The sequence below is a fragment of the Neopelma chrysocephalum genome, unplaced genomic scaffold, assembly GCF_003984885.1.
Source record: "Neopelma chrysocephalum unplaced genomic scaffold, ASM398488v2 Primary Assembly neopelma1_184482, whole genome shotgun sequence".
NCBI classification, from domain to species: Eukaryota; Metazoa; Chordata; class Aves; order Passeriformes; family Pipridae; genus Neopelma; species Neopelma chrysocephalum.
The window spans coordinates 27,634-44,690 of NW_020938473.1; the positions used below are offsets into that span (position 1 = coordinate 27,634).

General features: G+C 67.5%; 1 protein-coding gene across 1 annotated transcript in view; it reads right to left on the minus strand.

Moving 5' to 3' along the window:
- The window catches only part of LOC113962684 (cadherin EGF LAG seven-pass G-type receptor 2-like), a 30,053-nt gene extending 13,002 nt beyond the window's left edge, over positions 1-17,051 (minus strand). The window contains 21 exon segments of the mRNA XM_027673445.1: positions 203-412; positions 497-591; positions 1,215-1,316; positions 1,620-1,803; positions 2,664-2,784; positions 3,123-3,157; positions 3,159-3,265; positions 3,839-3,896; positions 3,898-4,014; positions 4,498-4,611; positions 4,708-4,896; positions 5,266-5,432; positions 5,827-5,952; positions 6,477-6,612; positions 6,614-6,641; positions 7,425-7,582; positions 7,837-7,925; positions 9,103-9,218; positions 10,168-10,390; positions 11,685-12,326; positions 14,112-17,051. Coding sequence (XP_027529246.1) covers positions 203-412; positions 497-591; positions 1,215-1,316; positions 1,620-1,803; positions 2,664-2,784; positions 3,123-3,157; positions 3,159-3,265; positions 3,839-3,896; positions 3,898-4,014; positions 4,498-4,611; positions 4,708-4,896; positions 5,266-5,432; positions 5,827-5,952; positions 6,477-6,612; positions 6,614-6,641; positions 7,425-7,582; positions 7,837-7,925; positions 9,103-9,218; positions 10,168-10,390; positions 11,685-12,326; positions 14,112-16,962 — 5,868 coding nt within the window. The 5' untranslated portion in view covers positions 16,963-17,051.
- Positions 17,052-17,057: the final 6 nt, after the last annotated feature.

The following is a 17,057-nucleotide window of genomic DNA, read 5'->3' on the forward strand; positions in this document are numbered from 1 at the left end:
CCTCCCACCCTCCTCCCCTCCCCTTTCCCACCGCTCCCCACCCTGTGCCCACCCCGATGCCCCTCTCCCACCCCGTGCCCACCCCGATAGCCCCTCTCCCACCCCTCTCCCCCACTCCCCACCCCTCCCCACCCCGGTGACCCTCTCCCATCCCTCTCCCGCCCTTCCCCAGGCCGTGCCCCCCGCGATGCCCCCGCCCCACCTCGGTGAAGTGCACGTCCTGCGTGGCGGCGAGGCGGAAGCCGCGCTGGCGGCTCTCGTGGCGCAGCAGAGCCCCTGCCAGGCGATATGCCAGGCGCACGTCGCTGCCGAAGTACCCGCGGGCTCCGCGCGTGGCCTCGCGCAGCGCCAGCGCCACCCGGCGCGACTGCCCCGCGTCCCAGCGCGACTCGTTGCCCACCAGCTGCTCCGCCTGGGGGGGGACACGCGGGCTCAGGGTGGCACCGGTGGCACCGCGGGAGGCGCGGGTGTGGTGGCGAGTGCCGGCGCGGCTCACCCAGGGGCGCAGGGCGGCGAAGGCCAGGGTGCTGCAGTTGAAGAGGTTGGGCGGCAGCCACCCCTTGTGCTCGTCGCAGTGGCGCAGGGCCGTGCCTGGTGGGGGACACTCGGGTGGCACCGCCGCGGGCACGGCAGGGAGGGCACCACGGGGGTGTGTCGTGCTGGCAGTGCCATCGCAGCGGTGCCCCCCGGTGCCATCTTGGTGGGGGGGCTGGGAGGGTCGGCCCAGCCCAACTCCGTCTCCGTGGTGGCACCGCCCCAAACCCATTCTAATTGTGCCACCACGATGTCACAACCCCAACTCCAACCCTGCAGTGCCACCAGTGTCACCACCCCAATCCCACCCCAGCAATGCCACCACTCTGTCACACCCCCAGTTCCACCCCAGCAATGTCATCATGGTGTCACCAACCCAACCCCATCCCAGAGGTGCCACCATGGTGTCACCTCCCTGTACCACTCCAGCAATGCCACCACAACTCCCTCCTGCCGAATCCCAGCAATGACCCCGTGGTGTCATCCCACCCCAAACCCATGCCAGCTGTGCCACCATCATGTCACCCCCCAGTCCTGTCCCACTGGTGCCACCACAGTGTCACTATCCCAATCCCATCCCAATGGTGCCACCACTCTGTCACACCCCGCCAGTTCCATCCCAGCAATGCCATGACAGTGTCCCCAGTGCCACCCCACCCTGTGCCTGTGTCCCCACGTACCCACGGAGCCCTTGGGACAGGGTGCGGCCGCCGGGAGCCCAAACCTGGTGCGGGGCCACCAGATGTTGGCCTCGATGGCCCGGGGACAGCTGTCATAGTTCACTGCGGGCATAAGGGTGTCACCGGGGCATAGCGGGCACGCAGGGGGACAGAGGGACACAGGGGGACAGCAGGGTCACCAGGGGGACAGCAGGGCATGCAAGAGGACAGTGAGACACAGGGGGACAGAGGGACACAGGATGACAGTGGGACACAGAGGGACAGTGGCTGACACAGGGTGATAGAGGACACTTATGGTGACACAAAGTGACACAAAGTGACACCAGGTGACACGAGATGACACAAAGCGACACAAGGTGACAGGAGGTGACAGGCGGTGGCACAGCGCCCCCGTGCGGTGCCCACCTTCGCAGCCGCCCGCTGTCACCTCGGCGAAGGGGTTGTCGCAGCGGTCGCAGTGGCGGCCGATGACCCCCGCCTTGCAGGGGCACTGCCCGCTGGTGGCATCGCAGCGCCGCGACAGCGACCCAGTGGGGTAGCACTCGCACGGCTGGCACGTGTCACTCCCCGCGGGCCGGTAGTGGTTGTCCTGGGGGGGACAGGGGGTCACGGCAGGCACAGGGGGGCAGGGGGGGACAGGAGATGAGAAAGGGTGACAGAGGAGGGACAGGGGATCACTGTGGGCACGGGGGGGGCAGAGGGTGGCGGGGGAGGGATTGGGGTGTCACTGTCCCAGTGACAAGGGGTGACAGGAGGGTAGGGGGTCACAGGGGGTCTCAGGGAGTGGCAGAGGGTGACAGGGCATCGCAGGGGGTGGCAGGGAGTCACAGGGTGTTACAGGGGTGGCAGGAGGTGACAGGGGTCACAGGGGCTGACACGGGGTGACAGGGGGTGGAAAGGGTGGCAGAGGGTGGCAGAGGGTGACAGGGGGTGACACGGGGGCAGGGGGTCACCATGGGAATGGTGGGGAGGGGGCAGGGAGTGGCAGGAGGTGACAAGGGGTGGCAGGGGGTGGCAGAGGGTGGCAGAGGGTCACGGGGGGTCACAGAGGGTCACAGGGACTGGCAGGAGGTGACAGGGAGTGTCAGGGTATCACTGCGTGCATGGGGGGGGCAGAGGGGGTGGCAGTGGGTGGCGGGTGGTGGCAGGGTGTGGCATGGGGAGGGTCATTGTGGGCACGAGGGTGTGACAGGAGGTTGCAGACAGTGCCACAGGGTGCCAGAGGGGTGCCAGGGGGTTGCAGAAGTGGCAAAGAGTGGCAGTGGGGCGCCCAGGGGTGCCAGGAGGTGGCAGGAGGTGACAGGGGGTGGCAGGGGGAACAAGAGGTCACTGAGGGCACGGGGGGATGACAGGGGGTGGCAGGGGGTCACTGAGAGCACAGGGGGGATGACAGGGGTGGCAGGGAGTGGCAGGTGGTGCCAAGGGGGTGCCAGGGGGTGCCAGTCCCACCTTGCAGTGACACTCGCCCGTGGTCTTGTTGCAGTCGGGGTCGAAGCCCCTCGAGGCATCGCAGCTGCAGGGGCCACACGTGGGGTGTCCCCACCACCCCCGCGGGCACGGCTGGGCCTCCCTGTGGGCACCAGGGCTGGCACCGAGGGGGACACCGCCTTGGGCACCCCCACGGGGCTGCTCGGACACCCCTCCGTGTCCTCTTTGCCCCCATAGTGTCACTCGGACCCCCACAGTGCCCCTTGTGCCCCCACAGTGCCCCCTGCACCCTCATAGTACCCCTTGGACCCCCACAGTGCCCCCTGGATCCCCACCCTGACCCTTGCCCACCCACTGTACCCCCCACATGCCCACCCTGCCCTTGCCCACCTGCCATGCCCCCCGTGTGCCCACCCTGCCCTTTCCGTGCCTTGCCTGCCCCCTCCCAGCCCCCCCTGGTGTCCCCGCAGTGTCACCCACCGGTGCTGGCACAGGGTGCCGAAGGTGCCCGGGGGGGCAGTGGCAGGCGTAGCCGGGGGCCGTGCCCGGCCGGCGGGTGCACGTGCCCGGGGGCTCGCAGGGGTCCAGGGCACAGGCGCTGACACAGCTGTCCCCAAAGTACCCTGGGCATGGGCACAGCGTTGGGGACATGGCCTTGGGGACATGGCATCGGGCAGGCAGGGATGGGGACAGAGGGGCAGGGATAAAGGGGTGGCAGTGCCCAGGGAGGGTGGGACAGGGACAAGGGGATGTCAGTTCTCTGGGGACAGTGATAAGGGGTGACAGTGCCCAGGGCCAGTGACGGGGTGGCAGTGCCACGGGGACAATGCTGAGGGTGGCTGTGCCCAGGGAGGGTGCAGTGCCCTGAGGGGCAGGGAGGATGTCAGGGGGGCCCCTGCCCACCAGCATGGCACTGGGGGTGTCACAGGGGTGTCACTGTCCTAGGAAGTGTCAAGGGGGTGTCAGGGGGTGCTGGGGGGGGTCGCTGCTCACCAGGGTGGCACGGGGGGGGGCATCAGTATCCTGGGGGTGTCAGGGGGATGTTAGAGGGGTCTTGGAGGGGGTCAGGGGTGTCCTCTCTCACTGGGGTGGCACTGGGGGGGGGTATCAGTATCCCAGGGGTCTCAGGGGTGTGTTGGAGGGGTCTCAGGCAGTGTTGGGGGGGTCTCGGGGGGAGTCGGGGGGTCCTCTCTCACCGGGGTGGCAGCGGCACGAGAAGCTGTCCCAGTCGTCGCTGCAGTAGCTGTGGGGGGGGGCAGGGCCCCGAGTCGCAGGGGTCGGGCAGGGCACAGCCCCCCTCCACGTTCACCTGGGCAGCCTGTGCCAGGCTCAGGGCACCTGCCGTCACCGCCGCGTCCCCCACGCGCAGCCCCTGCGGGGTCACCCGTCAGTGCCCCCCACCGAGAGCCAAGACCACCCCACGCGCTACCCCCGACACGCCCCCCGCAGTGTCCCTCAGTGCCACCCGGGACCCCCCGAGACACTCGGACCCCCTTCCCGGTGTCACCCCTCCTCGGTGTCCTCCCACCGTGACACGGGACCCCCCGGGACAACCCAGACCCCTCTGCATTGTGTCACTCTCCCTCCTGCCCGTGCCCCCCCGGTGCCCCCTGTGCCCCCTGTGCCCACCCCGCACCCGTCGTGCCCCCCGGTGCCCCGTTAGCTGCAGGCATCCCCGGAATCCCTCCTCCCTATGGCCCCCTGGTGCCCCCCCCGCGCTCCCCCGGTACCTTTCATAACCCCCGTGCCCCCTGTGCCCCCCCCGCCCCGTTACCTGCAGGTACCACCGGAACCCCTCCTCCCTGTGCTCCCCCCGCACCCCCGGTGCCCCCCGTGCCCCCTGGTGCCCTGTTACCTGCAGGCACCCCCGGAACCCCTCCTCCACGGTTCCCCCTTCCCCGGGCAGCCCCCCCAGGCTGAGGGTCCGCAGCCGCAGCCCCTGCAGCTCCCCGGGCACGTCGCCCACCGCCTGTGGGGGGCACAGGGACCCCCGTGGGTGCCTCAGGGTGGCACGGAAGGTGCCGGGATGGCACCCACGGGGGTCGGCAGGGCGAGTTCCTCCCACCTGGTGGCGGCCGTAGTCGAGGGTGAGGAGGAGGAGGGTGGTGGGGGGGTCGCGGCCGGGCCCCCCCCCCCGCAGCTCCAGCTCCACGTGGTGCCAGGCGCCGTCGTCTACCTTGGCCTGGGGCAGGCGCAGCGCGGCCAGGCGGGCACCCCCCTGCCAGGCCCCCACCTCCAGCTGCCCCTCGCTCAGCTGCAGGGGTGGCACACGTCAGGGACCCCGAAAACCTGGGGGGGCACTGGGAAATACACCCCCCCCTCCAGGGGGAATGTCGTCCCCCAGAAGTGGCACCTCCTGGCACTGCCACCCCCCCCAGGCAATAACCCGCCCAGGGCAATATCCCCCCCGTGCTCTCCCCCGTGCCCCCCCGTGCTCCCACCTGTGCCCCTCGATGCCCCGCGTGACCTCCCCGTGCCCCTCTGTGCCTCCCCGTGCTCCCCGTGCCCCCCGTGTCCCCCGTGCTCCCCGTGCCCCCCTGTACTCCCCGTGTTGCCCACGCCCCCCGTGTCCCCCGTGCTCCTCCCCGTGTCCCCCGGTGCCCCCCGTGCCCCCCGTGCCCACCTGCAGGGTGAGGCTGAGGCGCCCCCCCGCCCCCGCCCTCAGCAGGACCCCCCGTGGGTGGCGGGTGCGGAACATGAGCCGGAGGTGCCAGGGCAGGGCGAGGGGCAGCGCCAGCCCCGCCCACGCCACGCGGCTGCTGCCCACGAACCGCTGCGGGGCCGCCATCTCTGCGGGAAACACGCGTGGGGCCGGGCCCGGCCCCGGGACCCCCCCCCCCGCACCCAGCCCGGGCACCCCCCGACCGTGGGGTGGGGGTACATCCCACACCGCACCCACCCACGGACCCCACAGGGACCCCCGCATCCACTCAGGGACCCCCCCCGCAACCACCTATGGACGCCCCACAACCACTCACGGACCCCCCATCCCCATCTGGGACCCCCCATAACCCCACAGAGACCCTTCCCAACCCCCACGGACCCACCCCCACACGGACCCCCCGCTCCCCTCATGAGACTCCCCACTCTCCCACGGACCCCCTCGCTCCCCCCAAGGACCACCCCCCGCCCCCCACGGCCCCTCTCCACGCACACCCCATGACCCCCCCGTGCCCCCTGGTACCTTCCTGGCAGGTTTTGCCCCCGAAGCCGAGGGGGCAGCGGCAGCTGAAGCCCCCCCACTCGTGCACGCAGGTGCCCCCATTGTGGCACGTGGTGGGGTCGCAGAGGGTCTTCTTGTGAGGGCAGCCTGGGAGGGGCACAGGGGGGTCACACCCCACACCTCCCCGGCCTCCCGGCCCTGTCTTGCCACATCCGGGGGGGCACAGACACCCCCCCATCCCCGGCATCCCCATCCCCCCCACACCACACCCAGAGGGCACAGAACCCCCCCCTCCACTCCTGGTACCCCCTAACCTCCCACCCCACACCCGGGGAGCACAGACCCCCCCACACCCTGAGCATCCCCTGACCCCCACCCCAAGGGGGTAGAGACTCCCACACCCCTGGCACACCCCTCCACCCCCAAAGGGGGCACAGGCCCATCCAGCCCCCCAGCCTTGGCATCCCCCCATCCCAGTCCCCCTCCCCACACCCAGAGGGCACAGACCCCCAGTCCCGGCACCCCCTCCCACCTCACACCCAGGGGGCACAGCCTCGCTGCCCTGTGTCATCCCATAACCCCCCATCCCATTTTCCCCCCCCCCAAAGGCTCTCAGCCCCCCGCAGCCCCCCGGGCTGCCCTCCCCGTGCCCCCAGTGTCCCCGTGCCCACCGGGCAGGGTGCCGTTGTTGGCGATGAAGGTGCCCATGTCCACGGGGCGCTGGTCGATGTGCAGGTGCCTCATACACCCCACAAAGTGGCGGCTCCGGATCGGGAAACTCTCGGGCAGCGTCGGGACCCCCCCCAAGCAACAGCGGCCCTGTCAGGTCCAGCGACCTGCAGAGCCCAACAGCAGCCGGGGGGGGGGGCTAAGGGACCACCCAGGGACCCCATAACTCATGGGGACCATCAGGGACCAGCCACAGACTCTATAACACATGGGGAACCCCAGAGATCACATAGACACCCCAAAGCTCATGGGGACCCCAAGGGATCCTAAAACCCATGGGGACTCTGAGGGAACCCCAAGGATCACCCCTCCACTCCGAAACCCATTGGGGTTTGAGGGACCCCCCAGGGACCCCCCAACACATGGGGACCCTCAGGGAACCCCAAGGGACACCCAGTCACCCCAAAAGCCGTGGGGGCTCAAGGGACTCCCCAGGGACCCCCCAAGCCACGGGGAACCCCAGGGACCCCCCAGGGACCCCCACCCACACACCAATCCATGGCACCCCCAGGGCAATACACCCCTGGCACTGCCCCCTATGGCTATAACCCCCCCACGGCCATAACCCCCCCATGGCAATAACCCTCCCAGGGCGATACACCCCCCTGGCACTGCCCCCCCATGCCAAAAAAAACCCTCCCAGAGCAATACAGCCCCCTGGCAGTGCCCCCCATGGCAATAACCCCCCCGGGGCACCCCCCCCCATGCCAATGCCCCCCTCCCACGGCAATAACATCCCCCATGGCAATACACCCCCCTGGCACTGCCCCCCAATGCCCAAAAACCTCCTCCCAGAGCAATACACCCCCCTGGCACTGCCCTCATGCCACACCTCCTGCTCCCCCCGCCCCCTCTCACATCCCTCCCCCCCCGCAACGTCCCCCCCTCACTTCTTGGTGCCCCCCTGGGTGCCCTGGGCCGCGCAGGAGTAGTTGGCGAGGCGGTGCCCGAAGCGCAGTGCCATGGCCATGTCACAGTCGTCCACTGCCACCACGGCCACCTTCTGCTCCGAGGGGCCCTGCGGGACCCCCGAGCGCCCCACCACGGCCTGGGGGGGCACCGTGTCACGGGGGGGCATGGGAACACCCCCCGAACACCCCCCCCCCCCACCAGGGTAATTCCCCCCCGGGCAATACCCCCCGTGCCAATCACCCCCTGCCAGGGTAACAACCCCCCCAGGGCAATACCCCCTGTGCCAATGTCCCCTCCAATGGGCAATATGCCCCCCTGGCATTGCCCCCCATGCCAATAACCCCCCCCGGGGCAATACTCCCTGTGTCAAAACCCCCCCTGTGCCCCCACCTTGTTGTAGTAGTGCAGCTGCACCCGGTGCCACTGCCCGTCACTGACGCCCCCAGGCACGAACGGGGACACGGTGGTGGTGGTCTCACCTGCGGGCACAGAGCCAGGGGGGACGGGGGTGTAGCACTGCATGGCATGCAGTGCCAGGGATGCAGTGCCAGGGATACAGTGCCAGGGATTTACAGAATGGGATGCAGTGCCAGGGAGGCAACACATAGGACGCAGTGCCAGAACTGGAATGGCAGGGATGCAGTGCCAGGGATGTACAGCATGGGATGCAGTGCCAGGAATGGATGCCAGGGATGCAGTGCCAGAGATGTAGTGCCAGGGATTTACAGAATGGGATGCAGTGCCAGGGATGTGACACATAGGATGCAGTGCCAGGGATGGGATGCCAGGGATGCAGTGCCAGGGATGCAGTGCTAGGGATGTGACACGCAGGGTTGCAGGGCCAGGGCTGTAAAGTGTGGGATGCAGTGCCAGGGATGCAGTGCCAGGGGTGCATGGCATGCAGTGCCAGGGAAAGGATGGCAGGGAGGCAGTGCCAGGGATGTGCTACTCAGGATGTGCACCAGGGATACAGTGCCAGGCAGTGCCCAGGATGCAGTGCCAGGGATGTGGCACATAGGATGCAGTGCCAGGGATGGGGTGCCCAGGATGCAATGCCAGGGACATGAACCAAGGCATGTGATGCCTGGGATGCACATGCTGGGGTGCGGTGCCAGGCAGTGCCAGGGACAGGATGTGTGAGATGTGATGCCCAGGATGCAGTGCCAGGCAGTGCCAGGGACAAAGAGCTGGGGATGGAATGCCTGGGATGGGACGCCTGGGATGCAGAGCCAGGGAGGAGATACCCAGGATACAGTGCTGGGATGCAGTGCCAGGCAGTGCCATGGATGGGATGCCCAGGATGGGATGCCCAAGATGCAGTGCCAGGCCGTGCAGGGATGGGATGCCCTGGATACAGTGCCAGGCAGTGCAGGGATGGGGTGCAGGCAGTGCAGGGATGGGATGTCCAGGATGGGATGCCCTGGATACAGTGCCGGGCAGTGCAGGGGTGGGGTGCAGGCAGTGCAGGGATGAGATACCAGGGATGCAGTGCCAGGTAGTGCAGGGATGGGGTGCCCAGGATGCAGTGCTGGGATGCAGTGCCAGGCAGTGCAAGGATGGGGTGTCCAGGGTGCAGTGCCCAGCCATGGCAGTGCCTGGCAGGGAAGCCAGGGCGTGGTGCCAGGCGGTGCCAGGCAGTGCCAGCTGTGCCCATACCTGCGGAGAAGGTGAGCTGGAGCTGCTCCCCCACGATCTCCAGGGCCACGAAGTCGTGGCGCTCGTTGAAGCGCCCGTTGTACAACAGGAGCCCGTCCCGCTCCCGCGTGGCAAACCTGGGGGAGCACCAGTGTCGGGGGGGTACCAACACCCCCCGGGCCTAACCGTGCCCCCCAAACACCCCCCGGCCCTGACCGTGCCCCCCAAACACACCCTAACACCCCCCTGTGCCCCCCAAACACACCCTGACACCCCCCAATTATACTGTGCCCCCCAATCTTACTGTGCTCCTCAAACACACTCCAAACTTGACTGTGCCCCCCAAACACACTCCAACACCCTCCAGGACTCCCAGTGACCCCCAAACACCCCTTGGGCCTGACTGCACCCCCCAAACACACCCCAACACCCACTGTGCCCCCCAAAAACACCCTGACACCCCCCAACCTTACTGTGCCCCCCAAACACAGTCCAACATCCCCCGGACCTGACCATGCCCCCCAAACACACCTTGACACCTCTAACCCCCCTATGCCCCCCAAACACACCCCAACAACCAACATATCCTGCTGTGCCCCCCAAGCATGCCCCTCACCCTCCGGGCCCCCCTGTGCCCCCCAAAGACACCCCAACACTCCCCAGACCTGACTGTGCCCCCAAACACACCCCAACACCCCCTGCTCCATCCCCCTGCATCCGCTGGGTGCCCATCACTCACCGTCCCCGTGTAGTGCCCCCACCCCACTGCCCTGCATGCCAAGAGGTCACCCCACTACCCCACACCCTTTGCCCCCCCGCTGTGCCCTCAGGGAACCCACCACCCCACATTTCATCACCCCCACCCACCCAACACCCACGGGACACCCATCACCCCAAAACCCATGACCCCCCACCCAATATCCCCAGGAACACCCATCACCCCACACCCCACATGATACCCCCGGGGAGCCCCCCCCCCACAAATGACACCCCAGGGACACCCATGACCCATCACCCCCCACCCCCCGACCCCACACCCGCCCTGGTGCCCCCTGGGTGCCCCCTCAGTGCCGCCCCGGTGCTCACGTGAGGCCGAGGGTGAAGTGGAAGCGCTGGCGGAGCCCGCGGAAGGTGAGGAAGGATTTGGGGGGGAAGCTGCGGGTGCTCATGGCACAGAAGGGCTTCTCGTAGTGCCCGGGGGGGCACTGGCACCGGAACCCCCCCACCAGCAGGTTCAGACATGTACCCCCATTCCGGCAGACCCCCGGCGTGCAGCGGCCCCCCCGGGCACTCAGCTCGCAGTGCTCCCCTGGGGGACACATGGGACCCCAAAATTAGGGGGACAGGGTCCCTTTTCCCCCCTCATTAACCCCAGAGAGCCCCCCTCGGGCACTCAGCTCGCAGGGCTCCCCTGGGGGACACCCAGAACCCCAAAATTAGAGGGTGGGGTCCCATCTCCTCCCTACCGCTCCCCTGTGGAACACCCACAACCCAAAAAATCAGGGTGAGGGGTCCAATCTCACCCCCCATTAACCCCAGAGAGCCTCCCCAAGTGGTCAGCTCCCAGAAGCCCCAAGAAGTCCCAAATCGGGGGGTGGCAGGGTAGGAGTCCCCTCTCCCTCCCCCCCCAGCATCTTTATCCTCAGCTCCATCACCATGGCAACCACCTCCCATCACCATGGCAACCAGGAGAAGCCCCCTCCCCTCACATCCCCTCCCCCATCTGGGGGTCCGGTGGGGGGTTGGGGGTCCCCAGGGTGGAGGTGGGGGTGATGTCCCCAGTGTCACCAGTCCCCCCGTGACCCTGAGGGGTGTCCCCAGGGGTCCCCACCCCACACAGGGGTTCCCCAGGGCTCTGCCCCCCCCCCAAATGTCCCTGTCCCCCCTACAGGGACCTCATGGGGGGACCATGGGGGGGCTGGGGGGGACAGGGGGGACAGGGAGGTGTGAGGGAGAGGGGGCAGAGGAGAGGGAGGGAGGTGGGGAGATGGAGGAGGAGGAGGTTGAAGGGATAGAAACAAAGGGGAGGAGGGAGGATGGGGATGGAGAAGGGATGGAGGAGAGATGGAGGGGGATGGAGGGATGGAGGGATGGATAAGAGGAGGGAGGGAGGGATGGAGGGAGGGATGATGGGAATGAACACCATGAGGAAGGAAAGGATGGAGGAGGAAGGGAGGGAGAAATGGAGGGAGGGAGAAATGGAGGGAGGGAGGGAGATTGAAGAGGAGGTGATGAGGGAAGATGAGGATGGACACCAGGAAGAAGGGATGGATGGATGGATGGATGGATGGATAAGGGGAAGGAGGGAAGGAGGAAAGGAGGGAGGAAGAACGGATGGATGGATGGCAGGATGGAGGGATGGGTGGAGGGATGGAGGGATGGATGGATTGATGGAGGGATGGATGGATGGAGGACTGGATGGAGGATGGAGGATGAAGGATGGAGGGATGGATAGATGGATGGATGGATGGATGGGGGGATGGATGGATCTAGGGATGGATGGATGGATGGATGGATGGATGGATGGATGGATGGATCTCAGGCTGGACAGAGGATGGAGGATGGCAGAGGCTGCCTGAGGCCCCCGGGCCGGCGCCGCTCACCGGTGAAGTCCTCGTGGCACTCGCAAGCGTAGCCGCCCTCGCGGCTGCGGCAGCGCCCGTGGGCACCGCAGGGGCTGGAGTAGCACAGGTCGATCTCGGTCTCACAGTAGTCGCCGGTGAAGCCGGGCGGGCAGCGGCAGCGCAGCCCCGGCACGGGCCGGATGGGCCGGAACAGGATGGTGTCGGAGGCCAGGAAGGGCGCGGAGCTGTCGAAGCGCAGCACGGCCACGCAGCGCATGTAGTTCTCGCAGGGCTCGCGCAGGCACACGTTGTCATCAAAGGGCAGCACCCGCTGTGCCGTGGTGGCCGCCAGCAGCGAACGGTTGAGGTAGAGCCGCTCCTGCAGCTCCTCGGAGGAGAAGAAGCGCGAGGCCGCGGGCGGCGGCAGCAGCGCCGACAGGCTCACGTTGAGGATCCGCGCCGGCCCCACGTCTGTGTCTGCCTGGATGTTGAAGAGCACGACGCGGTGCCGGGGGGTGCCCAGCACGGCCGCCACCCCCTCGAGGAAGCGGCCGAGCAGCGGCGACAGGAAGAGCTCCTGCGACATGTCGGCCAAGCGCAGGGTGATGCTGTTGCTGAGCATCTCGTCCGTGATCACCGTCACCCGCAGCACGCACTGCGCGCTGGCGCTGTGCACGCCGTCTGGGGACACGGGGACATGGGTCAGCGGGGGGAAATGGGGACACCAGGCACACAGGGGGGAACTGGGGACACTGGGGACACGGGGTCAGCAGGGTGGGCTGGGGACACCAGGGATACGGGGGGGAACTGGGGATACTGAGAACATGGGTCAGCAAGGGGGGCTGGGGATGTTAGGGGACATGGGGTCAGCAGGGGGGGCTGGGGACATTGGGGGATCAGGGGTGGGGGACATTGGGGTCTGGGTACATTGGGGGGTCAGGGCTGGAAGGGTCTGGGACATTAGGGTCTGGGGGATATTGGGGTCTGGGGGATATTGGGGTCTGGGGGACATTGAGGGGTCGGGGGAGGGCCTGGGGGACACTGGGGGGGAGGCAGGGGTGGATGGTCTGAGGGTGGGTGGTGGGGTGGGCATGGGGTGACCAACCCAGTGACCAACCCCATCGGGCACTGGCAAGTGGGGCTGGGGCTGGTTATGGGACTGGTGCTGGTTATGGGGTTGGTTACAGGGCTGGTTATGGGACTTGCACTGGTTATGGGGCTGTTGCTGGTGATGGGGCTGGGTCTGGTTATGGGGCCGGGGGAGTCAAAGTCCCTGCCCAGCATTGGGACGCCCCCCTTCCTCCTCCTGCTCCTCCTCCTCCCGGGGCAGTGGCACTCGGGACAGATGGGCAGCGGGCAGACAGATGGACAGAGGGAGCGGGGGGACAGCGGGGGGCCCAGAGGGGGTGACAGAGGGGGGGTGGCGGGGCCGGTGGCCCGTGGCCGGTGGCCGGTGGCGGGGAGGGGGTTGCCATGGCCGCGACTGCGGGGGCCCAGCTATGGCCGGACCTTTTGTTCCCCTCGCGGCTGCCCCTGCGCTCGGGGGGGCTTGGGGGGCCCCCAGCCCCCACCTTTTGTGCCCTGGGCCCCCCGTTTTGTGTGGCCGGAGCAGGGACCCCAAACTGGGGGCAGGGGGGCCAACACGTAGATGGGGACAAGGGACATCACGGCCTGGGCTGTGACTCAGTTTCCCTCCCTGCTCTGGGGAGGGGGGTAAGGAGATGCTCCCCCACCCTGGGGTGATCCCCACCCCAGGGAGCACCTCCTGGCCCCCCTGAATCAAGGGTACACCCCCCTCTTATGCCACGACCCCCCCATTGCGTTTGGGGACCCCCCAGTGAGGACATCGAGGTGCTCCCCCCCCCAAAGACAAGCACTGGGGTCTCCTGGAAACATCCATTGGGGTGCCAGGACCCCCCAGTACTGCGCTGCACCTCGAGTCCCCTCAAATTCACCCACTGGGACCCCCAGCACCCACCCAAGGGTAGCAGGACTCCCCCCTTGCACACACCAGCCTCTGCAACACCCCCCCCAGGTACACACAGTGGGTCCCACCCCCCCAGCGCCACACAGAGAGGTGCCAAGACCACTCCAACACCCACCAGGGTCCTGCCCCCCCCAAAAGAAGGTGCACTGTGGTACTGGACCCCTCTGGACACCCCAGAGGATGGGGGAGGAAAAGGGGGTGCTGGGGACCTGAATGCCTCCAGAGGGGTGTCCGAGCTGTGGGGGGCACAGCATCCCCCTCACCCCCCCCTCACCTGGATCTGGAGGGTGGGGGCAGCCAAGATGGGGTGGTGGGGCCCCAAAACACCTCAGTGGGTTGGCAGGACCCCAAAGCACATCAGCCCCCCCACCCCGATCTGAAGGTTGGGGGCAGCCAAAATGGTGTGGGGAGACCCCATAACACCCCCAAACATCCCCCACCTCCTGTGCCCAGCCCAACACCCTGGGTAGGGGTCCTACCGGACACGGAGACCCTCATGACGGCCTCCAGCGGGCGGTTGTTGTCCAGGGCGGGGCTGAGCCGCAGCTCCCCGCTCTGAGGGTCCAGCAGCACCAGGTTGAGCTCGTTGCCCTGCTCGAATGTGTAGGTGAGGTGGTCGGACACATCGGGGTCGTGGGCTGGGATGCGGCCAATGACACCGCCGGGGAAGCTCCCGGAGCGGTTGGTGATGTAGTTGTTGAAGAGGATCTCGAAGTTCTTCAGCTGGGGGCTGTTGTCGTTAGTGTCGCGCAGCCGCACGTGCACAGTGGCCCGGCTGACCAGCGGCGCCGACGTGGCCTGGACCACCATGACGTACTCAGCTTTGGCCTCGTAGTCCAGGTCGGCCAGCGCCGTGAGCTCCCCGGAGAAGATGTCCAGCTGGAAGACCTCCGGGATGTTGCCCTCCACGATCTGGTACATGATCTGGGCGTTGGTGCCCTCATCAGGGTCGGTGGCCGTGATCCGGGCCACCACCAGCCCGATGGGGCTGTTCTCCTCCACGAAGATGTCGAACTCATCGCGCTCGAAGACAGGCGGGTTGTCATTGATGTCCAGCACCGTCACCTGGATCTCCACCGGCGTCCGCCGCACCGGCACCCCCTTGTCGACGGCGAAGGCCCGCAGGGAGTAGAGCGGTACGTTCTCCCGGTCCAGGCGGCGCAGGGTGCGGACGATGCCTGAGGTGGACTCGATGATGAAGTCACCATCGCCGTCATCGCCCCCCTGGAAGGTGTAGAAGACCCTGCCGTTGAGCCCAGAGTCGCGGTCGGTGGCGGAGACCTGCAGGACGCTGGTGAAGGTGGGGACGTCCTCGTAGACGGAGCCCTGGTAGGAGTGGCGGAGGAACTGCGGCGCGTTGTCGTTGACGTCGCTCACCAGGATCTCCAGGTAGGTGGTGTCGGATTTCTGGGGGATGCCGTTGTCCCGCGCCGTGATGGCCAAGGTGTAGGACACCTGGTCCTCGTAGTCCAGCTCCATCTGGGTGGTGACGGCGCCAGTGTTGGCGGCGATGCGGAACTGGGGGATGCTGTCCTCCATCAGGTAGGTGATGCGGGCGTTCTCCCCGGTGTCCTCGTCCGTGGCGCTGATCACCACCACCGTAGTGCCCACCGGCCGGTCCTCGTTGATGTTGACGGTGTAGTGGGAGCTCTGGAAGACGGGACGGTGGGTGTTGGCGTCGGTGACGTTGACAACCACCAGGGCAGTGTCCTGGCGGGTGCCGTCGGACGCTGCAACAGTGAGCAGGTACTGTCGCTCCAGCTTGTAGTCCAGGGGCAGGGCGAGCGAGATGAGCCCTCCACCGCTCTGGCTGGTGATGGAGAAGCGGTTGCGGGTGTTGCCGCTGGAGATCTGATAAGTGATGACGCTGTTGGCATCACGGTCGACGGCAGACACTGTGAGGACGCTCGTCCCCACCGCCGCGTCCTCGTTGAGGCGAGCACCGTATTCCCTCTGGGTGAACTCGGGGCTGTTGTCATTGACATCCAGGATGGTGACACTGACGCTGGCCGTGGAGGCCATGGGGGGTGTCCCCTGGTCCTGCGCCTCCACGCCGAAGCTGTAGAAGTCCATGGCCTCCCGGTCCAGCTCAGAGGCCACCACAATCCAGCCGGTGCCATTGTTGATGGCGAAGGGGAAGCCAGCGCCGGTCTCCAGCAGGGTGTAAACCAACCGGCCATTGTCCCCTGAGTCGGCGTCAATGGCCTGCACGTGGATGACGGAGTAGCCCACGGGGACGTTCTCCAGCACGGTGGCCTGGAAGGGCGTGCTGACGAAGATGGGGGCATTGTCATTGACATCCAGCACCTGCACGGTGACCAACCCGCTGATGTTGGAGAGGGGCGGGCGGCCGCCATCCTGTGCCCGGATGCGCAGCGTGAACTCCTTGGTGACCTCGAAGTCCAGGGGGGTGACGACGTCCAGGGCGCCCGTCTGGGCGTCGATGTAGAAGTGGCCACGGGTGTTGCCGCTGACGATGCTGTAGTGCACCAGGGCGTTGCTGCCCTTGTCACGGTCAGTGGCCGTCACCCGCAGCACGGCTGCATTGGGCACCACATCCTCAGGCACCTGTGCCACGTAGCGCCGTTCGCTGAACTGAGGCGCGTTGTCGTTGTCGTCCTCCACCGCGATGCGCACGGTGGCCGTGGCACTGCGGGGCTCCTGGCCCTGGTCCGCCGCCTCCACCAGCAGCTCGAAGGCATCCACCGCTTCCCGGTCCACGGAGCCACGTGTGCGGACGACGCCAGAGCGGGGGTCGATCTCGAAGACCTCGTTGGCGCCGCCAGCATTGAGGAGCCGGTAGAGCACGTTGGCATTGGGCCCGGCGTCGCCGTCAGTGGCCCGCACAGTCAGCACCTCGTAGCCCACCTCCAGGTTCTCCCGCACGCTCTCACGGTACTCGGGCTGCTCAAAGGACGGGTCGTGGTCGTTGGCGTCACCCACGGTGACGGTAAGCGTGGCCATGGCGCTGCGCCGGGGCACACCGTGGTCGGCTGCCGTCACGCGGAACACGTGGGTGCTCTTGCTCTCACGGTCCAGCGGTGCCGCCGTGGTGACGGCGCCTGTCACGGGGTCCACGGTGAACAGGGCGTCGGAGCGACTGTCAAAGAGCGCGGCCATGGCGTAGAGCAGCCGCCCTGCCTCGCCCTCATCAGGGTCCTGCGCCGTCACCCGTATCACCGGCGTCCCCGCGGGCCGGTTCTCCTCCACCGTGGCCTGGTAGCTGGAGGGCTGGAACTGCGGCGCTGTATTGGGGCTCCGGCGGGGTCGGAGGATGGAGGGTCTGGGGGCTGCTCTGATCTTGGGGTCCCCAACAGCCCTGGAGCCCATCGTGTCCCCTGTGCCACTGGTGCCTCCAGTGTGTCCAGTATTCCCAGTGTTCCTGGTGTCCCTGGGGACTTCCCTGGTGCTCTCAGTGTCCCTGG